This window comes from Perognathus longimembris, chromosome 1, assembly GCF_023159225.1.
Source record: "Perognathus longimembris pacificus isolate PPM17 chromosome 1, ASM2315922v1, whole genome shotgun sequence".
Lineage (NCBI taxonomy): Eukaryota > Metazoa > Chordata > Mammalia > Rodentia > Heteromyidae > Perognathus > Perognathus longimembris.
Genome location: NC_063161.1, coordinates 92,073,723 through 92,098,479, shown reverse-complemented (window position 1 = coordinate 92,098,479; position 24,757 = coordinate 92,073,723). Strand labels below are relative to the sequence as shown.

General features: G+C 37.6%; 1 protein-coding gene and 1 long non-coding RNA gene across 7 annotated transcripts in view; one reads left to right on the top strand and one right to left on the bottom strand.

The window, feature by feature from the left end:
- Positions 1 to 24,757, top strand: part of Pcsk5 (proprotein convertase subtilisin/kexin type 5) — a 411,976-nt gene that overhangs the window by 161,099 nt on the left and 226,120 nt on the right. For all 6 annotated transcript variants that reach the window (XM_048332196.1, XM_048332181.1, XM_048332173.1 and 3 more), the window contains one exon: positions 20,282 to 20,494. In XM_048332196.1, the coding sequence (XP_048188153.1) occupies positions 20,282 to 20,494 (213 nt within the window). The remainder of the gene's footprint in view (positions 1 to 20,281; positions 20,495 to 24,757) is intronic.
- On the bottom strand, positions 5,326 to 23,939 carry LOC125340571. Its single transcript, XR_007208780.1, has 3 exons — positions 23,929 to 23,939; positions 14,659 to 14,663; positions 5,326 to 6,288 (listed from the first exon to the last, which is right to left on the bottom strand). It is a non-coding gene; the product is annotated as an uncharacterized LOC125340571 (long non-coding RNA).

Below are 24,757 nucleotides of genomic sequence, written 5' to 3'. Positions count from 1 at the left end.
TTCAGTATGTCAAAACAACACTGGGGAAATAATAGAAGAATACATGGCTATTAAATAATGCCTTTTGTTATCTAACTGAGGTCCCATGGACAGCCAGCCCAAAGCCATTCTGGATCGTTGATGTTTTACCTTTGCAGTCTACAAAAAGTCAAGAACTGGAATTATTTATTCATCCTATTAAATGTAATGAATTCCTGCTTTCTATGTATTGTAGATAAAGGAGTGAAGAAGACTTCCACATTTTGTATGTGATCCATAAAAATGCCTATGCTCTAGCAACAAGGGAGCAAATGAGCAAGAATTGGACTACCACAAAGGATTTCAGCTGAAATTATCATTGTGAATGAAATAGATGTGGAGGGCAGAGAGAGGTTACATTTGAGAGAGCAGTGTTTTGGAGGCCTTATTTGAACAGAGACATAAGTGATAAGCCAGTCATCGGAAGAGCTGGGGGGAGAATTGTGCTATGCAGAAGAGGCAAAGGACCCAGCGGAGGAAAGACCTCAGTGTGTTCCCAGCATAGAACATTACTTCGGGCATTGAAAACCCGGTGACTGGAAAGAGAGCTGCCGGCCAAGGGCCTCATAGACAGAAAAAGCCAGAAGTGGCGCTGTGGCTCAAGTGGTAGAGTGCTAGCTTTGAGCAAAAAGGAAGCCAGGGACAGTGCTCAGGCCCTGAGTCAAAGCCCCAGGACTGGCAAAAAAAAAAAAAAAAAAAAAAAAAGTGTAATTCTGAGTGCTTCCTGGAGAAAGTTGAGCCAGGGTGGCAGCCATGCCCATACTACAGACAAAATCAGGCAGCAACAGAGAAGTCTAAGTAGCAAGATAGGTTTCCACAGAGGAAAGAAGTGTGTATTTGCTCAAGATGATCCACATATTGATTGCCTTTCTTCTGCTTGCTGATAAAAAAAAAATCATAGCAAGTATTGAATTTCAAAACAGTCCCATTTGTTTGCTCTAACATAAGATTTGGCTCAATAGGATGTAACTCTTTTCAAAGACTTGAGCAAAATAAGAATTGATTCAATTTATAGGCCCTTTAGAATTAATGCACCAAAATGGCATTCAAGAAACAATGTTAAACAAGCCCTATCATAGTTGACAACTTGTTCTTTTTCTCTAGGACTGCATTTTATTGGATGCTAAGAAGCTATAAGAAAAAAAAAGTACATGCTAGTATTAGAATAACATAGTGTAGGCTACATACAATTAATTCCAATGTTAAAACTAATGGCAATAGCAGGAACATCACTTAACATTTTGGCCAGTAATAGGATAATCACTCTTCCAAGCCCTAAAATATATGATTAACTGCTAATCTATACAGTAATCTTTTTATCGTTATTATGTTTTTAATGGCATAGGGGTTTTAACTGAAGGTCTTGTTCTTGTTAGGCAAGTGTTCAAGCATTTGAAGACCTAGGGGAGAATTGTGCTATGCACAATTTTTCCACTTCACAAGGTTTGTAAGATAGATTCTATTCTCTTTTACAAATAGGATAACTGGAAATCCAGTAATAGTTACAAAAGGCTGAACAGGTCTCAAAGAAATCTAGTAATTCATATTACATGTTATGATTGCTGTATAGTCTAACACATCTCATTCTTACATTCACCCTCAGGAAAGAACAGAACAGAATATGACTTGCATTACTATGGTAAATTAACTTTTCTCCTACCTGAGTCCACCATCTCCATTTATTCACTGTGTTCTGTCCCTCCTTTCCCCATTAAAGACTCCTCCAATGGACTTTTTTTTTATTTTGCAATCAAACTTTATTTTCAACTCTGTAACTACCATCAATATACAGATAAACCATATGTCTTAAAAGGAAGAGAAAATCCCTTTCTTGTATTATAGTTTTATACGCCTTCTTCCCGTTACAATGAAATTTCTAGAGTCCATTATCCAATCTTTACCTCTCCCAGCTCTTCTTTCATTATCTCTTGAAGACCCTACATCTGGACCCCACCCTACTAATCCACTAAAGCTGCTCTTGCAAAGGTAGGTCACTGACTTTGCATGCCCTTCACAGCACTTCTCTGAGCTCTCATCCAACTTGACCTAACAACACAACCTGCATGTTGCTTTGTTTACCCCCCACTGCAACAACACACTACATGCACATATGTGTGCATGTATGTGCACGTGCGTGTGAACACACACACATACAAACCACACTCCAGCCTTTAAGAACCTGTTCTTTGCAATTATTATCCATCCTTATGGTTATTATATTTGCTTCTCTTACTGATTATCTCTTCCGTAAACATCCAGCATCTGTTGTTCTACTGTATATCAATTTCCCAGAACAGTATCCAATACTCAAGATGTGTTTAGTGAGAAAAGAATGGATGAGTAAAGGAATGTGTAAGTGATTTTCATGCAAATTCACTGTGTGTACTGAATTAATTTCCTCAAGAATCATCTTTGCATTGCTTTTGCTTAACATTCTGTTACTACATCATTATCATGCCTTTAAAGAGAGCCCAGTATCTGTTCTGCCCTTCTGATTTAGAAATGTGTTTTCTTACCTCATTCAACCTCAATAAGGATATGTTTCTCCTTTATAAAATAGAACTTATGGCTAATAATTTTCTTAACGGTTTTTATAGTCAATACCTGTAAAGTACTCTGACCCATTCTTGAGCCAATCTATAGTGTCTGATTCTTGTAAGTCCTAATTGTTTTCATCCCCAAACGTGAACCAAGGTAATAAAAATGAAATATTGATTAATTGTATAAAATATCATTAAAGTCTTGACCTACACGTCTGAGTTTAATCAAAATGGTACTGTTAAATGATCTTTTGGAATATAATTTTATAATCTTGAGATCATTACTAATGAAAGATCTAAGTGAGAGAAAACACCAAGACAATCATCAATAAAGTTTATTGCAGAAACAATTACAATATTATTATCTTAAACAAAATAGGGATATGGATAATGGGATTTGCTGTCAAGAACACTTGTGAAACTTTGGAGAATTAAAAGATTCTGAGAAGTCCTACAACAAAGAGACGTTCTTCACTTTATTTAATCAGGTTCTTATCTTTATCTATATAATGCTTTTGGGTTCTTTTTGTTCGTGGCCATCACCAACATGTAGCCCAGGCTGGCCTCAAATTTGAGCTCCTCCTGCATTAGTCTACACATTGCCGGATTATGATTACAGGTGTTTCACCATTGTGCTAATCTGAAACCTGACTCCCTCCCTCCCTCCTTTAGTTCCTTTTTCGCCTTCTTTCCTTGTACTGGAGTTGGAATTCAGAATCTCAAGGTTCCTCAGCATACTCTGGTACTGTGACAAGACCAAAAGCTTTTCCATTTTGGGGGCTAGTCTTGGTACTTGAACTCAGGGCTTGAGCACTGTCCCTGGGCTTTTTTTCCTCAAAGTTAATGCGCTACCACTTGATCCACAACTCCACTTCTGTTTGTTGTTGTTGTTTTAGTTTATTGAAGCTAAACTCAGAGCCTTTCCTGCCTGGGATGCTTTCTAATCACAATCCTCATATCTCATCCTCCTAAGTAGCTAGGATTTCAAGTATAAACCATCGGCGCCTTGCTCCTTTTTTTTTCTTTTTAAAGTTATTTTTCAGATAATTTTTACTTTTTGTCCAATGCTGGTATAGACCATGATTCTTTACTAAAGCTTTGACAACGCTGGGAGCACAAGTCTACAGCAACATTTCTGACTTATTGATTGAAATCGAGGACCTGCTAACCTTTTTGTCTAGGTTGGCCTAGGTCTGCAGTCTTCCTGATCTGTCTCCTAAGTGGTGCCTGACCCAGCACACTTAGACTGAAACTTTGCTTTTCACTACTCTGGGGTTTTATTTCTCCTTTACTGGAATTCAGACTGTATTGTTCTTTTTCTGCTTGCCCTCTACCATTTGATCCATTCCTTCAGTCTGGTATTTTGCTGGTGATTTTCAAGATAGAATCCCTCAGACTTTTCTGTTCGAGCTGGCTTTGAACCATGAGCCTCCGGATTTCACCCTCCTCGAGAGATACAATGAGAAGCATAAGCCACTTGTGCTTGGCTACTTTTTACATTTTTGTTACTTTTAAAATAGAATTTTATTTCATATTCTGTTGAATTATTTCATGAAAATTAAGCTAAGCATGTTCTTCACAGTTTGAAAAATAGAACTGGAAATAAGTTTAGTGGTTAATTCAATTTTTTCCAATGTTTGTATCTTTCTTTGCTTCATTCAGTACAAGTCCACTTATTGTCCCTTTCTAAATCGTGAGCTATTTTTCCCTTCATCCTTGTCATCTAAGAAATATCTTCCCTCTACTGTTTGCTGCAAATCTATTGAGTCCATTTTCTTATCCTCACAATTACAATGGTCACCTCTTTGGTGGACTTCCTGAAGTGAATGTTCCTCAAATGTCCTGATGATGTTTTACCTTTCAATCCTGCATGCGTTTTTAAAAATTAATTTACTTTATTGTTATCATAGAGGTGATATACAGAGGGATTACCATTGCATGAGTCAGGTAATGAGTACATATCCTTTCATACAGTATCTTCTGTTCCCTTACTGCATCTATTTTTATATGAAAATGTTACCTCTTTTTTTCCTTCACAATGTGTCACAACTTCCCATGACTGGCAAAGAACATTCTAGGTTTTTGTAGAAGGCCACCTAGGATCTCTGACAATAACTGCAGGGACCACAGAATAGAAAATGTGCATGTCATCTTAAAAACAGTCTGAACATTCTTCTCCTTCTCACTAACATTGTTCTTCTCAGTATTATGAGACTTTGACACTGCTTCTTGGCCAAAATTCCTTCCACAGATGTTCTTGCCCTCATCTTCCCAGTCAGTTTTTTTTTTTTTTTTTTGCCAGTCCTGGGCCTTGGACTGAGGGCCTGAGAACTGTCCCTGGCTTCTTCCCGCTCAAGGCTAGCACTCTGCCACTTGAGCCACAGCGCCGCTTCTGGCCGTTTTCTGTATATGTGGTGCTGGGGAATCGAACCTAGGGCCTCGTGTATATGAGGCAGGCACTCTTGCCACTAGGCTATATCCCCAGCCCCCCAGTCAGTTTTAAATAGGAAAATGATGCTATGAAACAAGTGTGTGCCCATTGACAATATTTTAGATAAAAGTGGATGAGGTTTTCAGGCAAAACAAGAAACCCAGAGCCCAAAAGGTTTTCTTTGGGAGATAGACTTATTTGTCCATCTATTCCTGATTACATTTAAGATACAGGCAGTGTGGATGGCATTTTCACGTACTTAGCTACGTGGCAATCATTGTGGCTGTAATTATCCAGGGACGTAGCTGGGTGATAGTGTGGCTGTAATTGCCAGGGACTTAGCTAGGTGGTAGTCAGTATGGCTGTTTTTTTTTTTTCCCCCAGAGACTTAGCTAGGTCACAGAATGATGATTCACACAGCCTTTGTCATAGGAGACTTGCTATGGGATGAAGAAAAAAAATGTTCTAAATAAAATGTGAGCCAACTCCCCAAGCTCTTTAGCTTTACCACTCTGGTAAGGGCAGAATAACCAGCATTTAGCAAAGCTTATTGTAACACAGTCCAGTTGCCTTGGAATCATCTTGCCGTCCCATTTGAATTATTAAACTTTAATAAGGCTTGCTGCACTTGATATTCATCAGCAGGTGTCTAACTCATTGACAGCATTTCATAATTTCCTGTAAGTGTAGTCAATAACATTCTTTGCAAAAAAGAGCAAGAACCTTGACATTTAATCTTTTTTGTGATGAGTAAAGTCTCTTATTTTACTCAAGGAATCTTTCTTAAATACCCATTATTTGCCCAGCACTTGATTGGCATTTGTCTTTATATTTCCTTGGAAAAATGAAGTAGCTCAGTATGGATGTTTTAAGAATGGATCACAGAGTATTTATTTGCTTTATCATTTGGGATAAATATGAAGTTCCAGTCCAGATCATTTGTTTGTTTTCTTTGTTTGGCCTTGCAAGTGTCAACAAAAGCATAAAGGAATTCATAAAGGAAAAGAACCAATGTTAAGGATAGGCAAAAAAGAGTGAGTAAAATCAAGCCATTAATCTCTTTACTTAATGGAATTGTGGTTGTCATCCCAACCTCACTCTTAAATTCCTGGTTTAGGATGGAAACCCTGGTATTTGATGGGCATCTGTTGCATGTGTCTGGTTCTTGAGGGTTTTATGATAGCCCTGATTATTAATTTTCCTTCCTGGTAGAGATCAGTTATCGAATTCACCAGATTTTTAGATTGGATTGGATAATCGGATTATTTTCTACAATCTGAAGGAAGGTTGTTCTTTACTCTATTAGTGTCTATTAGTGTCTATTAGACACACACACACACGCACCCCTTTTCTACCCTTAAATAAAAGGCATATGTTTAGCAAGAGAAGATAGATGAGGCATAATGGGATTGCATAACTAAAAACAGCAATAATACATAATCATAATAAAATTAACCACCTCCACCTGAGAGAGATGTGTTTTTATCTAATAGACACCAGCTGTATCAAGATTGGCACATATTTGCATTTTAATAAATGACAGTTGCTGTTAAATTAGTTGTTGAGTGTTAAACTTGGAAATGATATAGAGGTATGCAATAGTAGACAAGGGAGCTTATTTGAAATTGGTTCCACTTAATGAGAATTCATTTTAACTATAGTTTGTCATTTGTTTTTTAAAAATCCTTTCTCAGGATTTAACTACATCCTCCTATAACTCTGTATTTTGAACGTCTGGGAAGCTAAGGATTACAGTGCCAAATATATACAATATAATGCCCATATATTTCAGAAACAAAGAAACAATGTGACTTTCATAAATATATGTGTAGTGTCACATCTTGTAATAACCACAACCAAATTAGATTTTGACTACTATATTAATCTGAGTTATGGTACATTTTTATGGGAAACAGCACAATTTATGGTAGCCTTACCTAGGTGAAAATTTGAAATATTTATTGCTACCTCATTTTTAGTTTTAGCCTAGAAATATTTTAGTAATTCTATGAGTACTTAAATTAACTTTGGCAAATCCCTGTTAGACTGTCCTGTTCCTGAATTAGCATGGTATCAATGACTGACCACTTTTCTTTTCATTTTGTTTTCCTGTTAATAGTGACTGCTAGGCTAGCTGAGAGGAAAATAAACTCCACAGTTGTTCTGCTGTGACATGGATGTCCCTTTCAGTAGAAGATTAAAAAGTATACAAAGATCCAATCAGGTTAAGGTCATTGCAATTCCACATGTTTGTAATTCTATATGTCCAGTTGAAAACATAGTTTTGACAGAGTTGAAGAGAAGAATAGATGGAGCCATTTCTACCTGTAATAAACATGGACAAATTGTAGTAACCTGATACCATTCAAACAGAGAATGTCTATGTGTTCTTTCACAGATTTTAGTCCTCTTTGTCTGGGCCCATTTCATCATGTTTGATGAATACAGTCTGACCTAGGATTTCAAATATTATGGATTGTAAACATTCTAAACATTGCTTAGGATTCTAGACATTGTTTTGGATAATAGCTAGATGGCTCATTGAACTAGGCATGAGAACTGGCCTCATACAAACATTCACAAATTTGTTAGCTGAGTCTTGGCAAACATAGTAATGTCATCCCAAATTATTACTATAATCCCATATCAGATCTTTGTTTGAAACATGAGCTCTTTGCCTCCTTACAATTGCATAGGACAGATAGAGCCATCTGTGTCTAGTCAATAATAAAGAGCATGCTTGCCTCTGAATTCCAGGGATCTTAGCATCCAGGCAATTGCTTTGGGATATTACGGAGAACACTGACCTATAAATGTTTGGCAGTTCACCCATATCTAGCTGATTGACCAGAGATGACAAGTCACTAAGTTGCCGTTACTTCCATTTCCCCAAGAAAAGGCTGTGACAATAGTCAATTTATGAAGCCATTACAGCAACCAAAGGAAAGGTAATGGTGGATGAATCTTGAATAGCACCAGACTGTTTACCTTAGTGTTATAAGCCTAATACCTGTTGTAATGTTTTTGAAAGTATAGTTTGTTTTCACTTATGACAGGATTGTGGGTAGAAAATGTATTGAGTTAAATTTCTCTTTCAGAAATGTCATGAGCTGCCCCATGTAAGGTCAAGATTATTGCTTTATGTACTAGAGGCCTTTGTTATCACTCAAGCCCCTTGTGGGGCTAATAGAAGGGTAACTTGCTTTCTCCTTCAGAGCTGAGCCCGCAGTTGGAATTGATTCACAGTGAGAATTCCATAATCTAAAGCTAACTTAGAGAAGAATACAAACTTCATCATTACTGGCATATCCCTCTGTTCTCCTTTCCAAGTCAGTGGCTTTTCAAACATTTATAGTAAATTCCTCTCATGCCTTTGTTGATAATAAATGTTGGTAGTCTCTATGAAAGGAATTTTAAAAATATTACTCCTTCCCTGTAAATTTAAAAGTTACAGTATATTTCAGAGCAGTTGGTACTCAAAATTGGTACTTCTTATTACTATTGGAAATGGCCCTCTCAGTTTCATAAACCTGGTTCTCCAGAAGTCTGTGTATCATTTAGCCTTTTTCTGGGATGATCCAACAGGTAGATATTTTTGGCACATTTGACAATGGCTTTAAAATAAATAAATAAAAGGGAATGCTGGATGACTCCTTACCCAAAACAGATGTGTTGATGCTATGACTTATTGACTATGATTATTTTACAGAACATATGACATGGGTGTATGTTGTTGTTGTTGTTGTTTGGAATGAGAAATTGAGAGCCCCAGACTGCTTGCTTCTCTTTCCCTTTAATGTTTTCCATCTGAACACACTGGGAGAGCAACTCAAAGCATGGATCTGTGGCAGTCACCAGAAGAATCATAACCTGGGGTTTTTTAAATTTTTTTATTCTTATTCATTTTTGAGTATTTTATCATAAATAGATTGACAACAGAGTTGCCATTCAGCAAAGCTGTTTATAAATACAGTGTGTCTTGATCCATGTTTCCCCTTTCAGCATTCTCAACCATCACTGGGTCTTTTTAAAGTTTATTTATTTATTTATTTTGGTGCCAGTCCTGGGGCTTAAATTCAGGGTCTGGGTGTGGTCTTTGAGCTTTTGTGCTTAAGTCCAGCGCTCTACCTTTTTTAGCCATAGCATTATTTCTGGCTTTTTGGTATTTAACTGGAGATAAGAGTCTCATGTATGTATGTATGTATGTATATATGTATGTATGTATGTATGTATATATGTATATATGTATGTATGTATTTACCCAGGTTAGCTTTGAATCACAGTCTTCAGATCTCAGGCTTCTGAATATGATGACAGGCATGAGCTACTGGCACTTGGCAATTAAGTTTATTTTTAATGGGTGTTTAAAAAACAAAATATGTGCACATGAATAGTGTACCAACTGATGTTTCCATATATATGTGCATATGTCAGTTTGAATATATGATTATGTTTAAACATCATATATTTTTTTTGTTTATTTGTTTCTTGCTAGTAGTGATTCTTGAACTTATAGTCCCAGCTGTCCTTGGCTTTTCTCCCAAGGCTGGCTCTCTATCCCCTTCCAGCTTTTTTGTTAGTTAATTGGAGATAAGATGGACTTTTCTATCTAAGCCAGCCTGGATTCACAATCCTCAAATCTCAGCTTTTTGAGTAGCTAGAATTACAAGCATGAGCCACTGACTCCTGGCCAATTACCATACCTTTATCATGAAAATGCTTGTTGCTTTTTCTTCTTTTAAACTTTTTTCATCATCAAAGTGTGTGCTTTTTCTTCTTCTAAACTTTTTTCATCATCAAAGTGTGGTACAGAGGGATGACAGATTCATATGTCAGGCAGTGAGTAAGTACATTTCTTGTTCAACTTGTTACCTCCTCCCTCATTTCCCCCCTCTCCCTCCCCCTTCCCCTCTCAAGAGTTGTGCAGTTGATTTATACCAAATGGTTTTGAAAGTATTGCTTTTGGAATGGTTTGTCTTTTTGTCCTTTGTCTCTCAATTTTGATATTCCCTTTCTCTTCCCCAGTTCTAGTTGCTTTTTAAGGTTCCTGGAGTCTTGCTGAGAATTCTGTGTCAAGGGAGGGTGAAGTGTAAAACAAGACAAAATACTGGACTGACCAGTAAGAATGGACCAGAAATAGGATGGTATAAGCAGGCAATTTGTTTTTAATTCTTAATTGTTTAATTGTGAAGGAAGAGAAGGAGGTTAATTTGTTTAATCCATAACTGTTAAGCAACTACTTTTACCTGAGATGCATTATTTAGTTTTTGTAGCATCCAGTGTTAATGCTAATTAACTGGATGAGAAAGGACCAAGTGTGCTTTGGTTCTAGCTCAACCTCCAATTGGATCTGATAAATCACTTTCTAGTTTTCCTCTGATTGGATCTGATTACTTTATTTTCTCAGTTTCCTTTGAAGAAATTTAGAATTTCATAAAATTGATCTCTTAGATATCCATCTTTATATAATATTCATCATTGTTTAACTTCAAAATTTTTAATAATTGCTTATTTGTTGTCAAAGTGATGTACAGAGGGGTTACAGTTTCATACGTAAGGCAGTGGGTACATTACTTGTACAATTTGTTACCTCCTCCCAAATTTCCCCCCCCCTCCCCCTTTGCTTCTCCCCCTAGTGTTAACTTCAAATTTTTATGTAAAGTTTCTGGATATACAGAATACCCAAAGGTTAATAGAAGTAAAATTATTGGGCAGAAGCATGTATATTTACTTCTATTAGTAAAATACATAATCTTTGGTTATAGCTATTCTATTATTTTGAGGAGGGGTTTGGGGTGCTGCTCTTGGGCTTGAACTCAGGACCCAGGCAATGTCCTTGAGTTTTTGTGTTCAAGGCTAGAGCTCTATCAATTTGAGCTACATCTCCACTTCTGGCTTCTTTGGTGTTCAACTTGAGGTAAGAGTCTTACAGATTTTCCTACCTATGCTAGCTTCAAACCTTAATCCTTTTATTTCAGCCTCCTAACTAGCTAGGATTGTAGGCATGAGCCACCAGCACCCAGCTACTATTCTGTCCTTATGAAAGACTATTTTTTCTAGTTATGCTGTAAAAAAAAAACTGAAAGGAAAGAAATCTACTCTTTTAATATGCTGTCATAAGCTAATGTCACACTACTATGCACTTTTGTGATAAAGTGTAATAAGCCATGTTAAAGGGCCATATGAGGTAGGTGATAGCTATGACTCCAACTACTGGGAAGTGATAATGGGAGGATAATGACCTGAGGCTGGCCTAGGTAAAAGTAAACTGAAAAATAAAGTAAAGGGAACAATTTCTTCCCCAGTACCATCAAAACAGGAAAGGGGAGGGGAGGAGGAAGAGGAGAGAAGGGAGAAGGGAAAAAGGACACAGATCCATGTTAAAAATATGAGTGCAAGCCCTCAGTTCAACCCTAGTATGGAAAGAACATCTGTTAAAACAGAATCATTTCTACTAAGGCTTTAATGAATGAATATTTTAAACTACTCTTTCACACCACAAAAATAAAGGTAGCTGTTTTCTTAGTAACTTGAAATTAGCAGGACATCCTGTATTTGCAGCACTGATTATTATATTTTATCATCATCATTTTTAAACAGGTATACAAAGAGGTTTCAGTTCAACCTGTTAATTCATGAGTACAATGAATTCTTCTTTTTCTTAAAATTCTTTATTGTTATAAAGATGATGTACAGAGGAGTTCGGTGTACTTCTTTCAGCTAGTTTTGATCGGGTATCTCACAATCTCCAAGGATGACTTTTGAAAACTGAAATAAAATCCCATTTAGGACCTCTGACTTTAGTCACTTATGGACGTTGCACATAACACTTAAAATTGGGCATTTTTTAGTTAAGTCAATTTAAATGAAAACATACAAAGAAACTATCTTTTGTTGTCATTATTGTTCTAGTATTGGGTTTGAACTCAGGAACTCAGTTTTGCTTGGCCTTTTCCCTCAAATCTGGTGTTCTGCCACTGGAGCCTCATTTTACTTCTGGCTTTTTGCTGATTAATTGTAGTTCAGAAATTCCCAAAATGTCTGCAAAGGCTGGCTTTGAACCCTAATCCTCAGATTTCAATTTCCTGTGTAGCTAGTATTACAGGCATGAGCCACTGGTGCCTGGCAAGACATTTTCATTTTACTGGAAATTCTCATAACAGTTGTCAAGCAAGTGATTTCATAATTATCATTGGATTCTCTATTCCTTTAAAAGTGAAGCCAACTTCATTTGCATTTGGTATGCTTGGAAAGCATATAAAATGGATTTTCATTTGTGTATGGTTATATAAAATTAAATATGGTTCCTTATAACTGCATCTACTATTTTCAGTGTATTATTAAAATGTCAAAAGAACATTATAAATTACTTCATAATGCCTGGCTTACTAGCCAGTGGTATGCAAAGAAAATTAGAAGACAGAATAAGTTGTTGTAGGACTGAAAAGAAAGATTTGGGGCAGGAAGAAGACAGGGTGATATAGTAAAAGACAGGAATTTAACTTGATGTTCACAAAAGCTTTTGTTCCACTTCCAATGGTTCTGCCCCCCCCTTCCCCAAAAGTATATGTGCATATTTAATCTTTTTTATCCTCCATCCCTTTTAGGGCCAAGTAGCATAGAATAAGAATGATGAAGACAGTCTTATACATTGCTTTTTGTCAGTCAAGTCTGTGCAGGTTTGGAGCTTCCTTTCACTGCGTTTAGCTTAGGGTCACAGGAGCAGCACAAGCAGCCAATGTTCTGATATTCACAAATATACACACAAGTGCATGTCCAAAATATGGATGTTTTCAAAATTAATTTTGCTGTTATCATTGAAGTGTTGTACAGAGGAATGACTGTTTCATAAATCAGTTAATGAGTACATCACTTTTTGTTTTAAACCATGTCACCCACTCCTTTACTTTCTCCTAGTCCCTACACCCAATAATACGTAGTTTTCTTAGGTCTAGTTTTCTCATATGAGTGAAAATATACGATATTTTGGTTTTTGAGCTTGTCTTTCGTCTTGCCCAATATCATGTCCTTCAGTTGCATAATTTAGCTAACAACCTTACTTCCTTAGAATTATTGTAAGCCAGCTCAAAGACAGTCTGGTTTTTAACTATAAAAAGTTGTTCCTCTGCTTACCTTAATTGTTCTCAGTGCAGAGTAAAAAAATATATATATTAAAAAAAAAATCCTGGAACTAGAAGCAAAATCCCATGAAGCTCGTGTCCTCCTCGCATGGGTTGTGATGCCTGCAAAGTAGATTGTGAAAAATAAGAGTCGCACATACTCATTTTCTGGGTGAAAATTTGCTAGTCAGAAACTTAGTTGCTTGTTACAGGATAGTTTTCTGGCATGAGTATCATGTATCTTCCAGGTTCCTAACCCTCAAAAACAAATCTCTTATTTGGAAACATCTCGTGCCTATGTTACTCAAGTCCCTTGGTAGGGCAGAAAGAGTTGCCTCTTGTATTCCCTGGGTCTAATTCACTTTTGTATAATTAATTTCCATGTTTTATCTTACTCAGATGAACTGACTAAAGAAACAAATAAGACTTAGTCATCTTCTTGTTGTTGTTGTTGGTTGTATGGTTGTTGTATTTTGTTTGTTCTTTATCTGTCGATGGGGGTCAAGTACAGGACAGAAATGGAGAGAGGAAAGATGAATAAATGCAGGCATAATACTCAGTAAACACTATGTGGAAAATGAGCTATGCAACTCATGGGTAGGGACAGAAGGAGCAAACTGAGGGAAAGTAAAGAAAGGGGTAACATTCTCCACAAAAGAAATGTACTCATGTACCCTCTCTGTGCATTACCTTAATAACAATATTTAAAAAAAAAGGTTTAGTAATCTCTTATCCCACAGATGGTTCATTGCATCTATGCAGTGATTTAGTTCTCTGTGCGCATGCAACGAGAGCTTTCTCAACCCAGTTAGTCTAGTTTAGCCTCTAAGTCACTGGGAGCAGAGCAGCTACTGATTCCTGACCTGTGTTTCATTGCTGACTTGTCTTTTTCTGGTCTCATTTCTGGTTCATATTTTGTCATTTTTCCAATGGGTGACAATGATTGAAAAGATTAGTAAAATTGCTTCCAGTAGCAATATATTTTAGGATTGTGAATCAAACATCTTGTATGAATTCTAAGATAATTTCTTTTTTAAAATTTTTTTATTGTCAAACTGATGTACAGAGAGGTTACAGTTTCATACGTTAGGCATTGGATTCATTTCTTGTATTGTTTGTTACCTCCTCCCTCATTCCCCCCTCCCCCTCCCCCTTCCCCCTCTCCCTTTCCCCCCCATGAGTTGTTCAGTTCATTTACACCAAACAGTTTTGCGAGTATTACTTTTGTAGTCGTTTGTCTTTTTTACCCTGTGTCTCTCAATTTTGGTATTCCCTTTCAGTTTCCTAGTTCTAATACCAGTATACACAGTTTCCAATGTACTCAGATAAGATACAGAGATAGTGCAGGTACACCACAGGAAGGTGATACAAAAAGATCATCAACAATAGAAGCTACGATTACCCATAGCATGTTGAAAGTAGTTACAACAGTGATATAACAATTGTTTCCATAACATGGAGTTCATTTCACTTGAATGCTAAGATAATTTCTAAAGACATTTTGCTTTGGTTTTTGGTGGATTGCCTATATGTTTATTTCTAAACCAACCACATCTATTGTCTTCAATGAACCCTGCTTTGTGAAAGAATGAGTTTTAGTTTGGAAATTCTATTCAGAATGTCCTTGAGCCTTAGAAAGAGGAACAATCCTCTCTTCTTCTCTCAGCTACCACATAATTAGATTCTCCTCAACCTCCCCCATTTATTTCTGGGAGTTCTGTATCCATGCACTATGGAAAAAAGAACAATCATGGTATGTGTAAGAACTTTCAGAAAGGAATGTACACTATCCTGAAGGTTGATAGCTCACTAAATATGGGGAGAGGAGCAGCATAGGTCTTCAGAGAACTGAGTGTTCAGGCTGCTGACATCCTACGATTTTATAGATAAATAAAAATTATTTTCTAAACTATTGTCTCTTTTTATCACCATACAAATGGTCCAATCACACTTGAAATCTCTACTTCTTGTTTATACCATGTTAGGGTTAAATTACATAGGGCATATTACTTAATGTTTCCTAGGTTTCTAATCTTCAAAAATCCACATAACATATATACTGTAAGTGTTGTTCTTAATTACCATACTAGAATTCATGCCATCTTTCTGCCTCCTTTTTTTGTCCTGATTCTGGGACTTTAATTCAGTTTCTTGGCACTGTCCTTGAGCCTCTTTGTGCTCAAGGCTAGCACTCTACCACTTGAGCCACAGTATCATTTCTGGCTTGTTCTGAGTACTTTATTGGAGGTAAGGGTATCACCGCCTGGGCAGGCTTTGAACCATTATCCTCAGCCTCCTGTGTAGCTAGGATTACAGGCATGAGTCACTGGCGCCTGGCCTTTCTGCCTCTTTTATATATTGCAAGAATGCTCCATCATTTTATTTATAACCCTTTAAGACAACTAAGCAATGTTTAAAAAGAAAGTAATAATAAAATTTCATACTTAAGTCTACTAGCTAAAAAATGTTTACACCATTTTACCAACAACAAAAATATAGTTTAATTCTACCATTCTCTTTAGCTCACAAACCTGTCTTGGGATGCATGATTTAATTAGCAAACCAATACAATGGCCTTTTCTGACTTTCAGAGCCTTAGGAAAAACCACTTTCTTTTTATCTTTTAATAACAATGCTTATGGGGTTATATAAATTGATTTTTTAAGCCATACATTAAAAGCAACAACAACATGTGCACATTTAGAAACTCATTGAAAAAGGCTACTTAGTGTTTGGGTCAAAGAATCTGGCATGGGTTTCATAATATATTCTGCCTTTAGTTTATTAATTTTTAACTTTGCACTCAATTAAGTGAGGCTTTTTTATCCATACCAGACAATATTTAAGGAATTGCAGTCATATTATTTCAACCCAGAAAATATTATTATTTCCTATACTTCTGGAAAAAATACACCTCAAGATCCTTTTTCTTTATAACACTCTGTATACCTTTGCTTCTCCCCACCTCCCATATCAGGCTTAATTCTCAGATTACTCAGCATTTTGGAGAAATGTCCAGGTTTTCTTTTAAGTCAAATATGTTTTGGTTTCTGCATATTTTATACTAATTCAAACCCCTTGTGCATTACTAATTGTTTCACATTAACTTAACCACATAGATCTTTAGCAGCTGTTTTTTGTGTGTGTGTGTTTGGCTTTTTTTTTTCCAGCTCACAAATTCAGTCTATTTACTTTTGGGACTTTGATCATAAATCACACAAGGGCATCTATGTCAGATTCCTTTGTAGATAGGATAATGATGATGTCAATCTATTCTTCAGCCCTGATAAGGGCAAGTCACAGTTTATCCCTATTCTCTCCTTGTATTTGTCAGCTAGGGCTGCCTGATAGAATAACACTGACTGGGTGGATCAAGCAACGGAAAATGATTTTCTCTCAGTCCAAAGTCAAAGTAGTGGTAGAGCAGAGTTCTGGTACAGCCTCTCACCTTGACATATAGGGAGCTACCTTTTCTACTGGCCTGCCGTCCTCTTTAACTTCATTCTTAGAGGTAGAGTGGAGAATGGAGGGAGGGAGCGAGCGAGAGAGAGAGAGAGACAAAAATACCCATGTGTCTTCCCCCCTTTTTTCAGAAATCCAGCCCTATCATGCCCACTGACAAGTTCACTTGATTTTAGTTACATTAAAGGCCTTATCTAGAAATACAGACATAGTGAGCTATAAAAATTTTTTACATAGGAATTGGGCGGAGTGGGGGAATTTTATTTGGTAATATGCTAAATATTTCTCCTTAAGGGACTTTAGATCTCCTCTTCCCTTCTACCCACAAGCTCCATACTCAGAGTACTGATCTCCCTAGTCTGTCTTTAGACATCCAGGTCCACTGGCTTCCAGCTAGAAATAGGTATGAGATGCCAAAGGGGTGGGGTCTTAGTTTCTATGAACCTACCAATCTCCCTGCTTTTGTATGTGGCCCAGGACCAAGTCTTAGAAGCACTTGGTCTCCAGCCCCAGTGACTCCCTTCTCCTGAACTCTTTTCAGACCTGGGGATGGTTAATGTGCCCACACTGTCCTCTGAGATTTCCCTCAAAGTACCAGTTTAAAACAGGAATATGATCTATGTCAGGAAGAGGAGTTTTCAACCCAGCCTTTGTTTTCTTTGTTTACTGGGTCTCTCAACCTAGTGGATGACCATTGGACACCATGGGAATGTAGTTATACCTCCCTGGTCATGTTGTCTGTGGGTAGGCCATTAGAGGATGACCATGCTAGCAGCCTGTAGAGTTATTATTTCTTTGGAGATTCTGGCTCAACAGATGCCCAATGTAGCTATGCTCAAGGGAAGAGTGGCATGCTTTTTATAAAAATCATCCCTAGTTCTGCCACCTGGAGAGGATGTGGGGCTGATTGCTGTTAGATTCTAATGCCAACATTCAGTAACAAAGAAGACAGTTGGCTGATGAACACTTCTTGTTTTGCCCCAGAAAAATTCTGTTGTGAGAGTTAATGGACCATACTTTGGATATTTGCTTGATTTCTGTCTCTGATATTCTGAGACATATTTGCTTATCTGTAAAATTAGGATAATACAAACTGGGATCATGCAGAATCATGTTTTTACAGTGCTTGACACATAGCAAGTTTCCAGATCTTCTATGGCTAAAACCCATGTTGATCATACTGCAAATTTATCTCTTAAGAATTGCCCCTGTCAGGCTGGGAATATGGCTTAGTGGTAGAGTGCTTGCTTAGCAGTAGAGTGCTTGCCTGTCTAGCATGCATGAAGCCCTGGGTTTGACTCCTTAGCACCACATACACAGAAAAAACCCGAAACGGTGCTGGGACTCAAGTGACAGAATGCTAGCATTGAGCAAAAAGAAGCCAGGGACAATGCTCAGGCCTTGAGTTCAAGCCCCAGGAATGAAAAAAAGAAAAGAAAAGAAAAAAGAATTGCCCCTGTGTTTCCTCTCTTAAGAGAGGAACTAGTGATTGGCTATCTATAAAGATAATTTAAAATCATGGAAACTTGGTATAAAATTCAAAATAGAAGTTTAATCTTAGCAAGCAGGAAAGACACAGTATCCCTGTAAGATAGGTTCGTGCACTGGGCGCTGGTAGATCAAGCCTGTAATCCAAGCTACTCAGGAGGCTGAGAACTGAGGATTGCAGTTCGAAGCCAACCTGGGTAGGGAAGTATGTGAGACTCTTATCTCCAATAAACTACTTAGAAATAGCCATAAGTGGCACTTTCGTTCTTGTGGCAGAACACTAACCTTGAGCAAAAGAGGCTAAGGGACAATGCCCAGGCCTTGAGTTCAAGCCCATGATCTACCCCCCCACAAAAAACAAAAAAGATAAGCTCATGCATATAATTTTAAGCATATGGACTTCTGCATGAATATACACATAAACATTCACACACAGTCTCACACATGTGTGCATATACACGCACACACATACATAAATAAGCATCTTTTTCTCAATACCATCTTGTATCTTTTTATATCCTACATTTGTAACCATACTATTAAATAATAGCACTTTAAATGTGTTAAAACTAAATTATTTTATACTTCTTTAATAAAAATTTAAAAATGTAAGCATACAGTCACCAATCTACACAGTGAGGGATGGTGAGCCAAGCTTAGCTCTCTAGCAACAACAGCAGCTGGAAGCTCATCTGTTTGTCTCTGTCTCTTCCTATTATTGTATGGTCATGCTTCATTTTTCAAAGAAATCCTTGTTAAGTTTAGTCAAATCATTTGTTAACTACTCAATCTCTGAGGATGCAAGTTCAGGAAAAGTCTCATTCTGGATACTCTCTGGGTTTTCTTGTCAGCTCTTTTTCTTTAGCTTTTCTTCTAGAAGATCCAAGACAACATTTCAGACACCTCCTCTGTTGGAGGAAGAGGCTCAGCCAGTACCAGCACTGTGGCTTTGTTTCTCACATTCTAACTAGAAAATAATGGGTTTAGCCTAGCTGTTCTCCAATATGCCTTCTAGCTTTAAAACAAACAAATTCTTAGGAATTAATGTTCAAATGGCTCTTCATTTTGGCTTATTTCTGCATTTTCTCCTGAATATATTTTATACAACCAAATAAAGGCTTCTTACATGTGTGTTCGTCTTGCTTCTATCTATTACTTAGTTAGCACTTGAAGCTACCATGTGTAGGCAAAAGGATATAACTATCTCCTAGCCTTATAAGAAACAAGTGAAAAGATCTGGTTAAAGAAAATAATTTATGGCCAAATGTATTTGTAAATTACAGTAGATAATACCCCACTCTTATGTTTTATAATAAGTATTCACTTACAAAAGATCTTAAGAAGTTTTACAATAAGGAAGCCTTCTTAATTTGTTTAACATGTATGTTCCCAAACCTACATGACTTTGGAATTCTGTTATTATAGTTGAATCACTAACATCCCTTAGTAAGTAGGTCATGCATCATGCATGAGAGAGACATAGTCTCTATAAGCATTTCCATAGTACCTGCTCCTGTTGCTTACTGATAGTAGGAATCTGTATAGATGCATAGCCTTATATATAACATACTCCTCGGATGTGAATTTGGAGAGGTAAAAAACCCATACTTTATGGTAAATAAGTAGATTTAAAACCGCATTCTATAACTATGGTGGTTATAACTGATAACATTCCAACTACTCTAGCCGTCTAGATTCAAATTTTGGCTCTACTCTGGAACAGCTATATCACCTTAAGCACATGGGTTAAGCTAGGTACTGGTGGCTCACACCTGTAATCCTAGCTACTCAGGAGGCTGAGATCTGAGAATTTCAGGCCCTGAGTTCAAGCCCCATGATCAATAACAACAACAAAAAGCAACATGAGTTAACTTCTGCACCTCAATTCCTCATTTGCACAATGGGGTAAAAATTGTACTAATTTCACAGGGTAGTTGGAAGAATTCAATCCAGTTCATGTAAAGCATTTTAAATGGTGCCTAGTTCATAAATATCAATCCTTGCTGTACTGTTTAACTGCTTTAACTGCTTTAGGTACTTTTGTGTCCATTTTAGTTGACTGAAAGAGCTTCTGTTCTTCCCCACAAAAAGCAGCTTGAATCTATCATTCCCATCCTGTAGACATTTTACTTTGTCTTGCTGTTTCTGATCTACTCTTTATCTAGAGCCACTGACCCCCTCTCTTTCCATACCATTATTTAGCTTTCTCTCTTTGTGAACAGGGGCGGAGAGGCCTTGGCTCTGTGTTTGTCTGGGCATCTGGCAATGGTGGGAGGAGCAAAGACCACTGTTCTTGTGATGGCTACACCAACAGCATCTACACCATCTCCATCAGCAGCACAGCAGAAAGTGGAAAGAAACCTTGGTACCTAGAAGAATGCTCATCTACGCTGGCCACAACCTACAGCAGTGGAGAGTCCTATGATAAGAAAATAGTAGGTGACATTTGCATGCCTCTTATCACCTGTATTTAAATATTAAGGGGAAATCATAAATATCTGTATATAAGCAGTACATGGAGGGGCTGGGAATATGGCCTAGTGGCAAGAGTGCTTGCCTCTTAGACATGAAGACCTGGGTTCGATTCCTCAGCACCAAATATATAGAGAATGGCCAGAAGTGGCACTGTGGCTCAAGTAGCAGAGTGCTAGCCTTGAGCAAAAAGAAGTCAGGGACAGTGCTCAGGCCCTGAGTCCAAGCCCCAGGACTTGTTAAAAAAAAAAAAAAAAAAAAGCAATACATGGAAATAGCAGGTCAGATTAGCTGATGAGATAGTCTCACTGTAGATGGAACCATTTTGTTACTGATGCATAGAATATATTTGTCTGGTCCCTTGCATTCCAGTGTTTAATGTAACCTTAGATATGATAAAGCTTCAATCTGGTTTTAGAGAAATGATTTGTCCATATATACACTGTAACTCTGTGATAGAGAAAAGACTAGAATGACTGGATGCCCAGCGCCCCTGTTATTCACTTTTAACCTCTGTTTCAATGGTTTGGTTTTAAGTGCAGCTAATTTAATATGATATTGGAGAGCCATAATTGCATTTAACATTGCATTTAACATTGACAGCTGTCCCTATCTCCCACATCACTAACTGAAGGTATATGGGAAAAGATTGTTTTTACTTACCATTATTCCTTATATAATGTGACTTTACAACTGTGCAGGTATTATTTGCATTGTTTTCTATATGATAAGCAATCTACAGATGACTTGCAGTATGAATAAGTACATGCATAGGTTATATGCTAGTCTATAACATTGTATTTTTATAAAGCATTTGACCATCTTCGGGTTTTGGTATTCATGAGAATTCTGATACCAATCTTTCCCAGATAACAATGGATCCCTATACTTACTTAAATTGAACTAAACCCGTAACCAAGGATTTTTCTGAAACTACAGCACCAAGTTTGCCCAATAAAAAATTACAAAAGTCCTATGGAGTCTCCTGTTCCCCCACACATCTTGTTCACTAGTCAAATAGACAAAGGATTAACAAGTTACTAGTCTAACTTCCATACGTTTCTTACTCTCTCATGTCATTCACTAGCTGGGTAAATTTGAACGAAATACCCAATCTTCCTGATAAATGGTGATTTAAAAATATGTAGTTCATGGAGGTCTTGTACAGATAATGAACAAGTCAATATAAAGTACAGAGCAATGTGCTTCCTTGTTATGCTTAGGGGAACTCTGGCTTTGGGAATACCTAGCACTTGGCTACTAGTTCTGCATTTCAAACATCTTTGCTCTTTTCCTGGTCATGGCTTTCTGTAAACAGTGGTAGAATTTATCTTTCTGAAGTACAGCTGAGCTGCTACCCTTCTGAGCCTTTTCCCAGGCTCTGCTTTAAAGCATGCAGAGCTATGTGGCTATGGTTCACCCTGACGGACCGGTATTTTGCTTTTCCAGTGAGGCGGACACAGAAGACTGGACACTGCAGGTTGAACATTCTAACCCCCAAATCCAGATTGTTCCAAAATCTGGAACCTTTTGAGCACTAACATGACATATACACCAAAATACCTTGAAAAATGATAAAATTGATTTTTAAAAACCCATTACATAAAGGTATCTTTAGTCAAAGTGTACAAAGTAAAACATATGAAGCATGAATGAATTTTATGTTTGGACTGTGTGTGTAAACATTCCAAAATCTGAAAATAGATCTACAATCCAAACATCTACAATCCAGAACAAGCTTCCAGACTTGTTCATCTCTTCATTTTTTCTTCCATCTAATCTATCTGTCTGTCTCTGTGTGTGAGTGTGTGTGTGTGTGTGTGTGTGTGTGTGTGTGTGTGTACAGGTAGTTGTACAACTCTGCTTCACTCTCTTGCTTAGGTTTCCGCTAAGATTTTTAGGTCTCAGCCTTGTGAAGAGCTAGGATTCCAGGTGTGAACCACCAGTGCCAGTCCTGAAATTCTTTCTATATCTGAATCTCCAAGTCACCCCTGTGGGAGAGGAAATTTGAAAGCTATTTCGTCTCTAGCTTCACACTGACTACCTAATAATAGGCAGCCTTTGGAGAGGCCAGAATTCCACATCTGTAAAATGAAGCTAAAAATCTTACCACTGACCTCAGAGATTTCCATGGGAGTAGTGAAACACTGTTTAAAGACAGTGTATATCTAGGCCCAGGCACAGCTTCAGGAATGGTGTTTCCATTCCAACCTGAGTTGCTGGAGCCCTCAGCATCCTGGGAAAATAAGAGGTCATTTCCCCAGCCATTGTTAACAGAAATACTGGTTGCACCATTTTCCCAATCTATAAAATAACTGTGATCTGTTCCACTGACACCATAAAGAGAGGCAGTTTGATCATGAGCATGTTAACAGCTTGAACATGAGCGGAGTTGGCAGCAGCCTCAGCCTTTTATGGTCCAGCTGACCCCCTTTCCTTCTAGACATCAAGATGATGAATATGCCTGTGTTGCGCCTGGGACCTTGCCTCCACCAGCCTTTGAACCTAGATGCCTGTGGTCCCCAGGTAATGCCCACATCCTGTTAGTGGCATCTGTGATTGAGTGCTACAGCAATGGCAGTGTCTTCCTTTGTACTGGGCTGCCTTTCCCAAGCCATTCATTTCCTTTTGTCATTTGTAGCCTCTCCAGAAGAGCATGGTTGTCATTCTTCATTTCTAGAGCACCTTTGTGTTTTGAACCGAGACAGTGAGTGAGTATCTGAGGAGAGCAAAAAGGGCTCCCTTCTCGCTGCTTCTGGCAAAGCATTTTTGTTACATAAATTGTATATTTTTCCTGGACATTTTTATGCTTGCAAGAAGGAAAATCATGCCACTGGATTCAAAAGACAGCGCGGTTTCCACCTCTGTGTATTCTGTCTTCACTACGAGTCCAAGTATGGGTGTCCACTATATTTGTGCATTGTAGACTTGGTATAGTGGCCACAGAGGTTAATTTAACAAATGAAGCATTCAAAGTATGGAGAATTCTAAAGGCAAGAAGTTCTTTTCTATGCAATGTAGAAATCATCTGCAATGAATATTTATCTTTTCCTATTTTTATTAGCTTTTATTGTGTGTAATACAGGTTTTCACTGTGATGTTTCTGAATATAAAAGCAGTGTTCCCAGTCAAACACCTTTCTTCTGTCAGTCCTCTCTCATCCCCCCTTCTGTCTTATTGGGCCAATTTAAATAAGCTTCTTTGTTTTATTTTCCTTCTTACATACAAAATACTTCGGTCAAATTAACTCTCTTCCATACTCTCCCTTTTTGCCTTTCCACTTATTCCTACCCACAACCTGAACATGCTTTAGCCAAATAATTGCGTATATAAACCACTTTTTCTTTATCCATTCTGCAAATGATACAATTTTTGCTCTTCTTTGTGACCAAATAACTTTCCATCACATATATAAATCAACTTTACTCATTCAGTGGTTGATAAACACCTATATGATTCTTTGTTTGACTATCATGAATCTTGCTGCTATAAACATGTGCGTGCAGGTATCTTCAGTATGTTTGTTTGCATTACCTTTCCCCCTATATCCTTACCACCACATGCTGTTGTTTGTTTTCTTATTGATTACCATTCTGACTGAGATAAGGTGATAATTTGATTTGTACTTTCTTTATGACTAAGGATATTGGGCATTTCTTCATGATGGTTTTCACCATCATGATGCTCCCTCTAAACAGGGGAAAACAGAGCTTGAAGGTTAAACCACAGACACCTGCCCCCAAACACACACACAAAATATACATGTGCACACACATGTCAGTAATTAGTAGTGTCTAGATTCCAGTCCATCAGGAAGGACCCCTTGCCATCTTTAATCACAGTGCCCTCATGACCCCAGTAGTTTACAGGGACATCTAGTGTAGACTATCTAAAAGAATGATAGTTTTCTTACTCATTTTGTGTTCTTTTCAGTGATTAAAAAATACTTTAGGGGGCTGGGAATATGTCCTAGTGGTAAAGTGCTTGCCTTGTACACATGAAGCCCTGGGTTTGATTCCTCAGCTCCACATATATAGAAAAAAACCAGAAGTGGCACTGTGGCTCAAGGGGTAGAGTGCTAGCCTTGAGCAAAAGGAAGCCAGGGACAGTGCTCAGGCCCTGAGTTTAAGCCCCAGGACTGGCAAAAAAACAAAACCAAACAAAAATACTTTAGTATATATGAACATCTATTATGTTTTTGAAGAAAGGCATCTTCTCTTTTTATA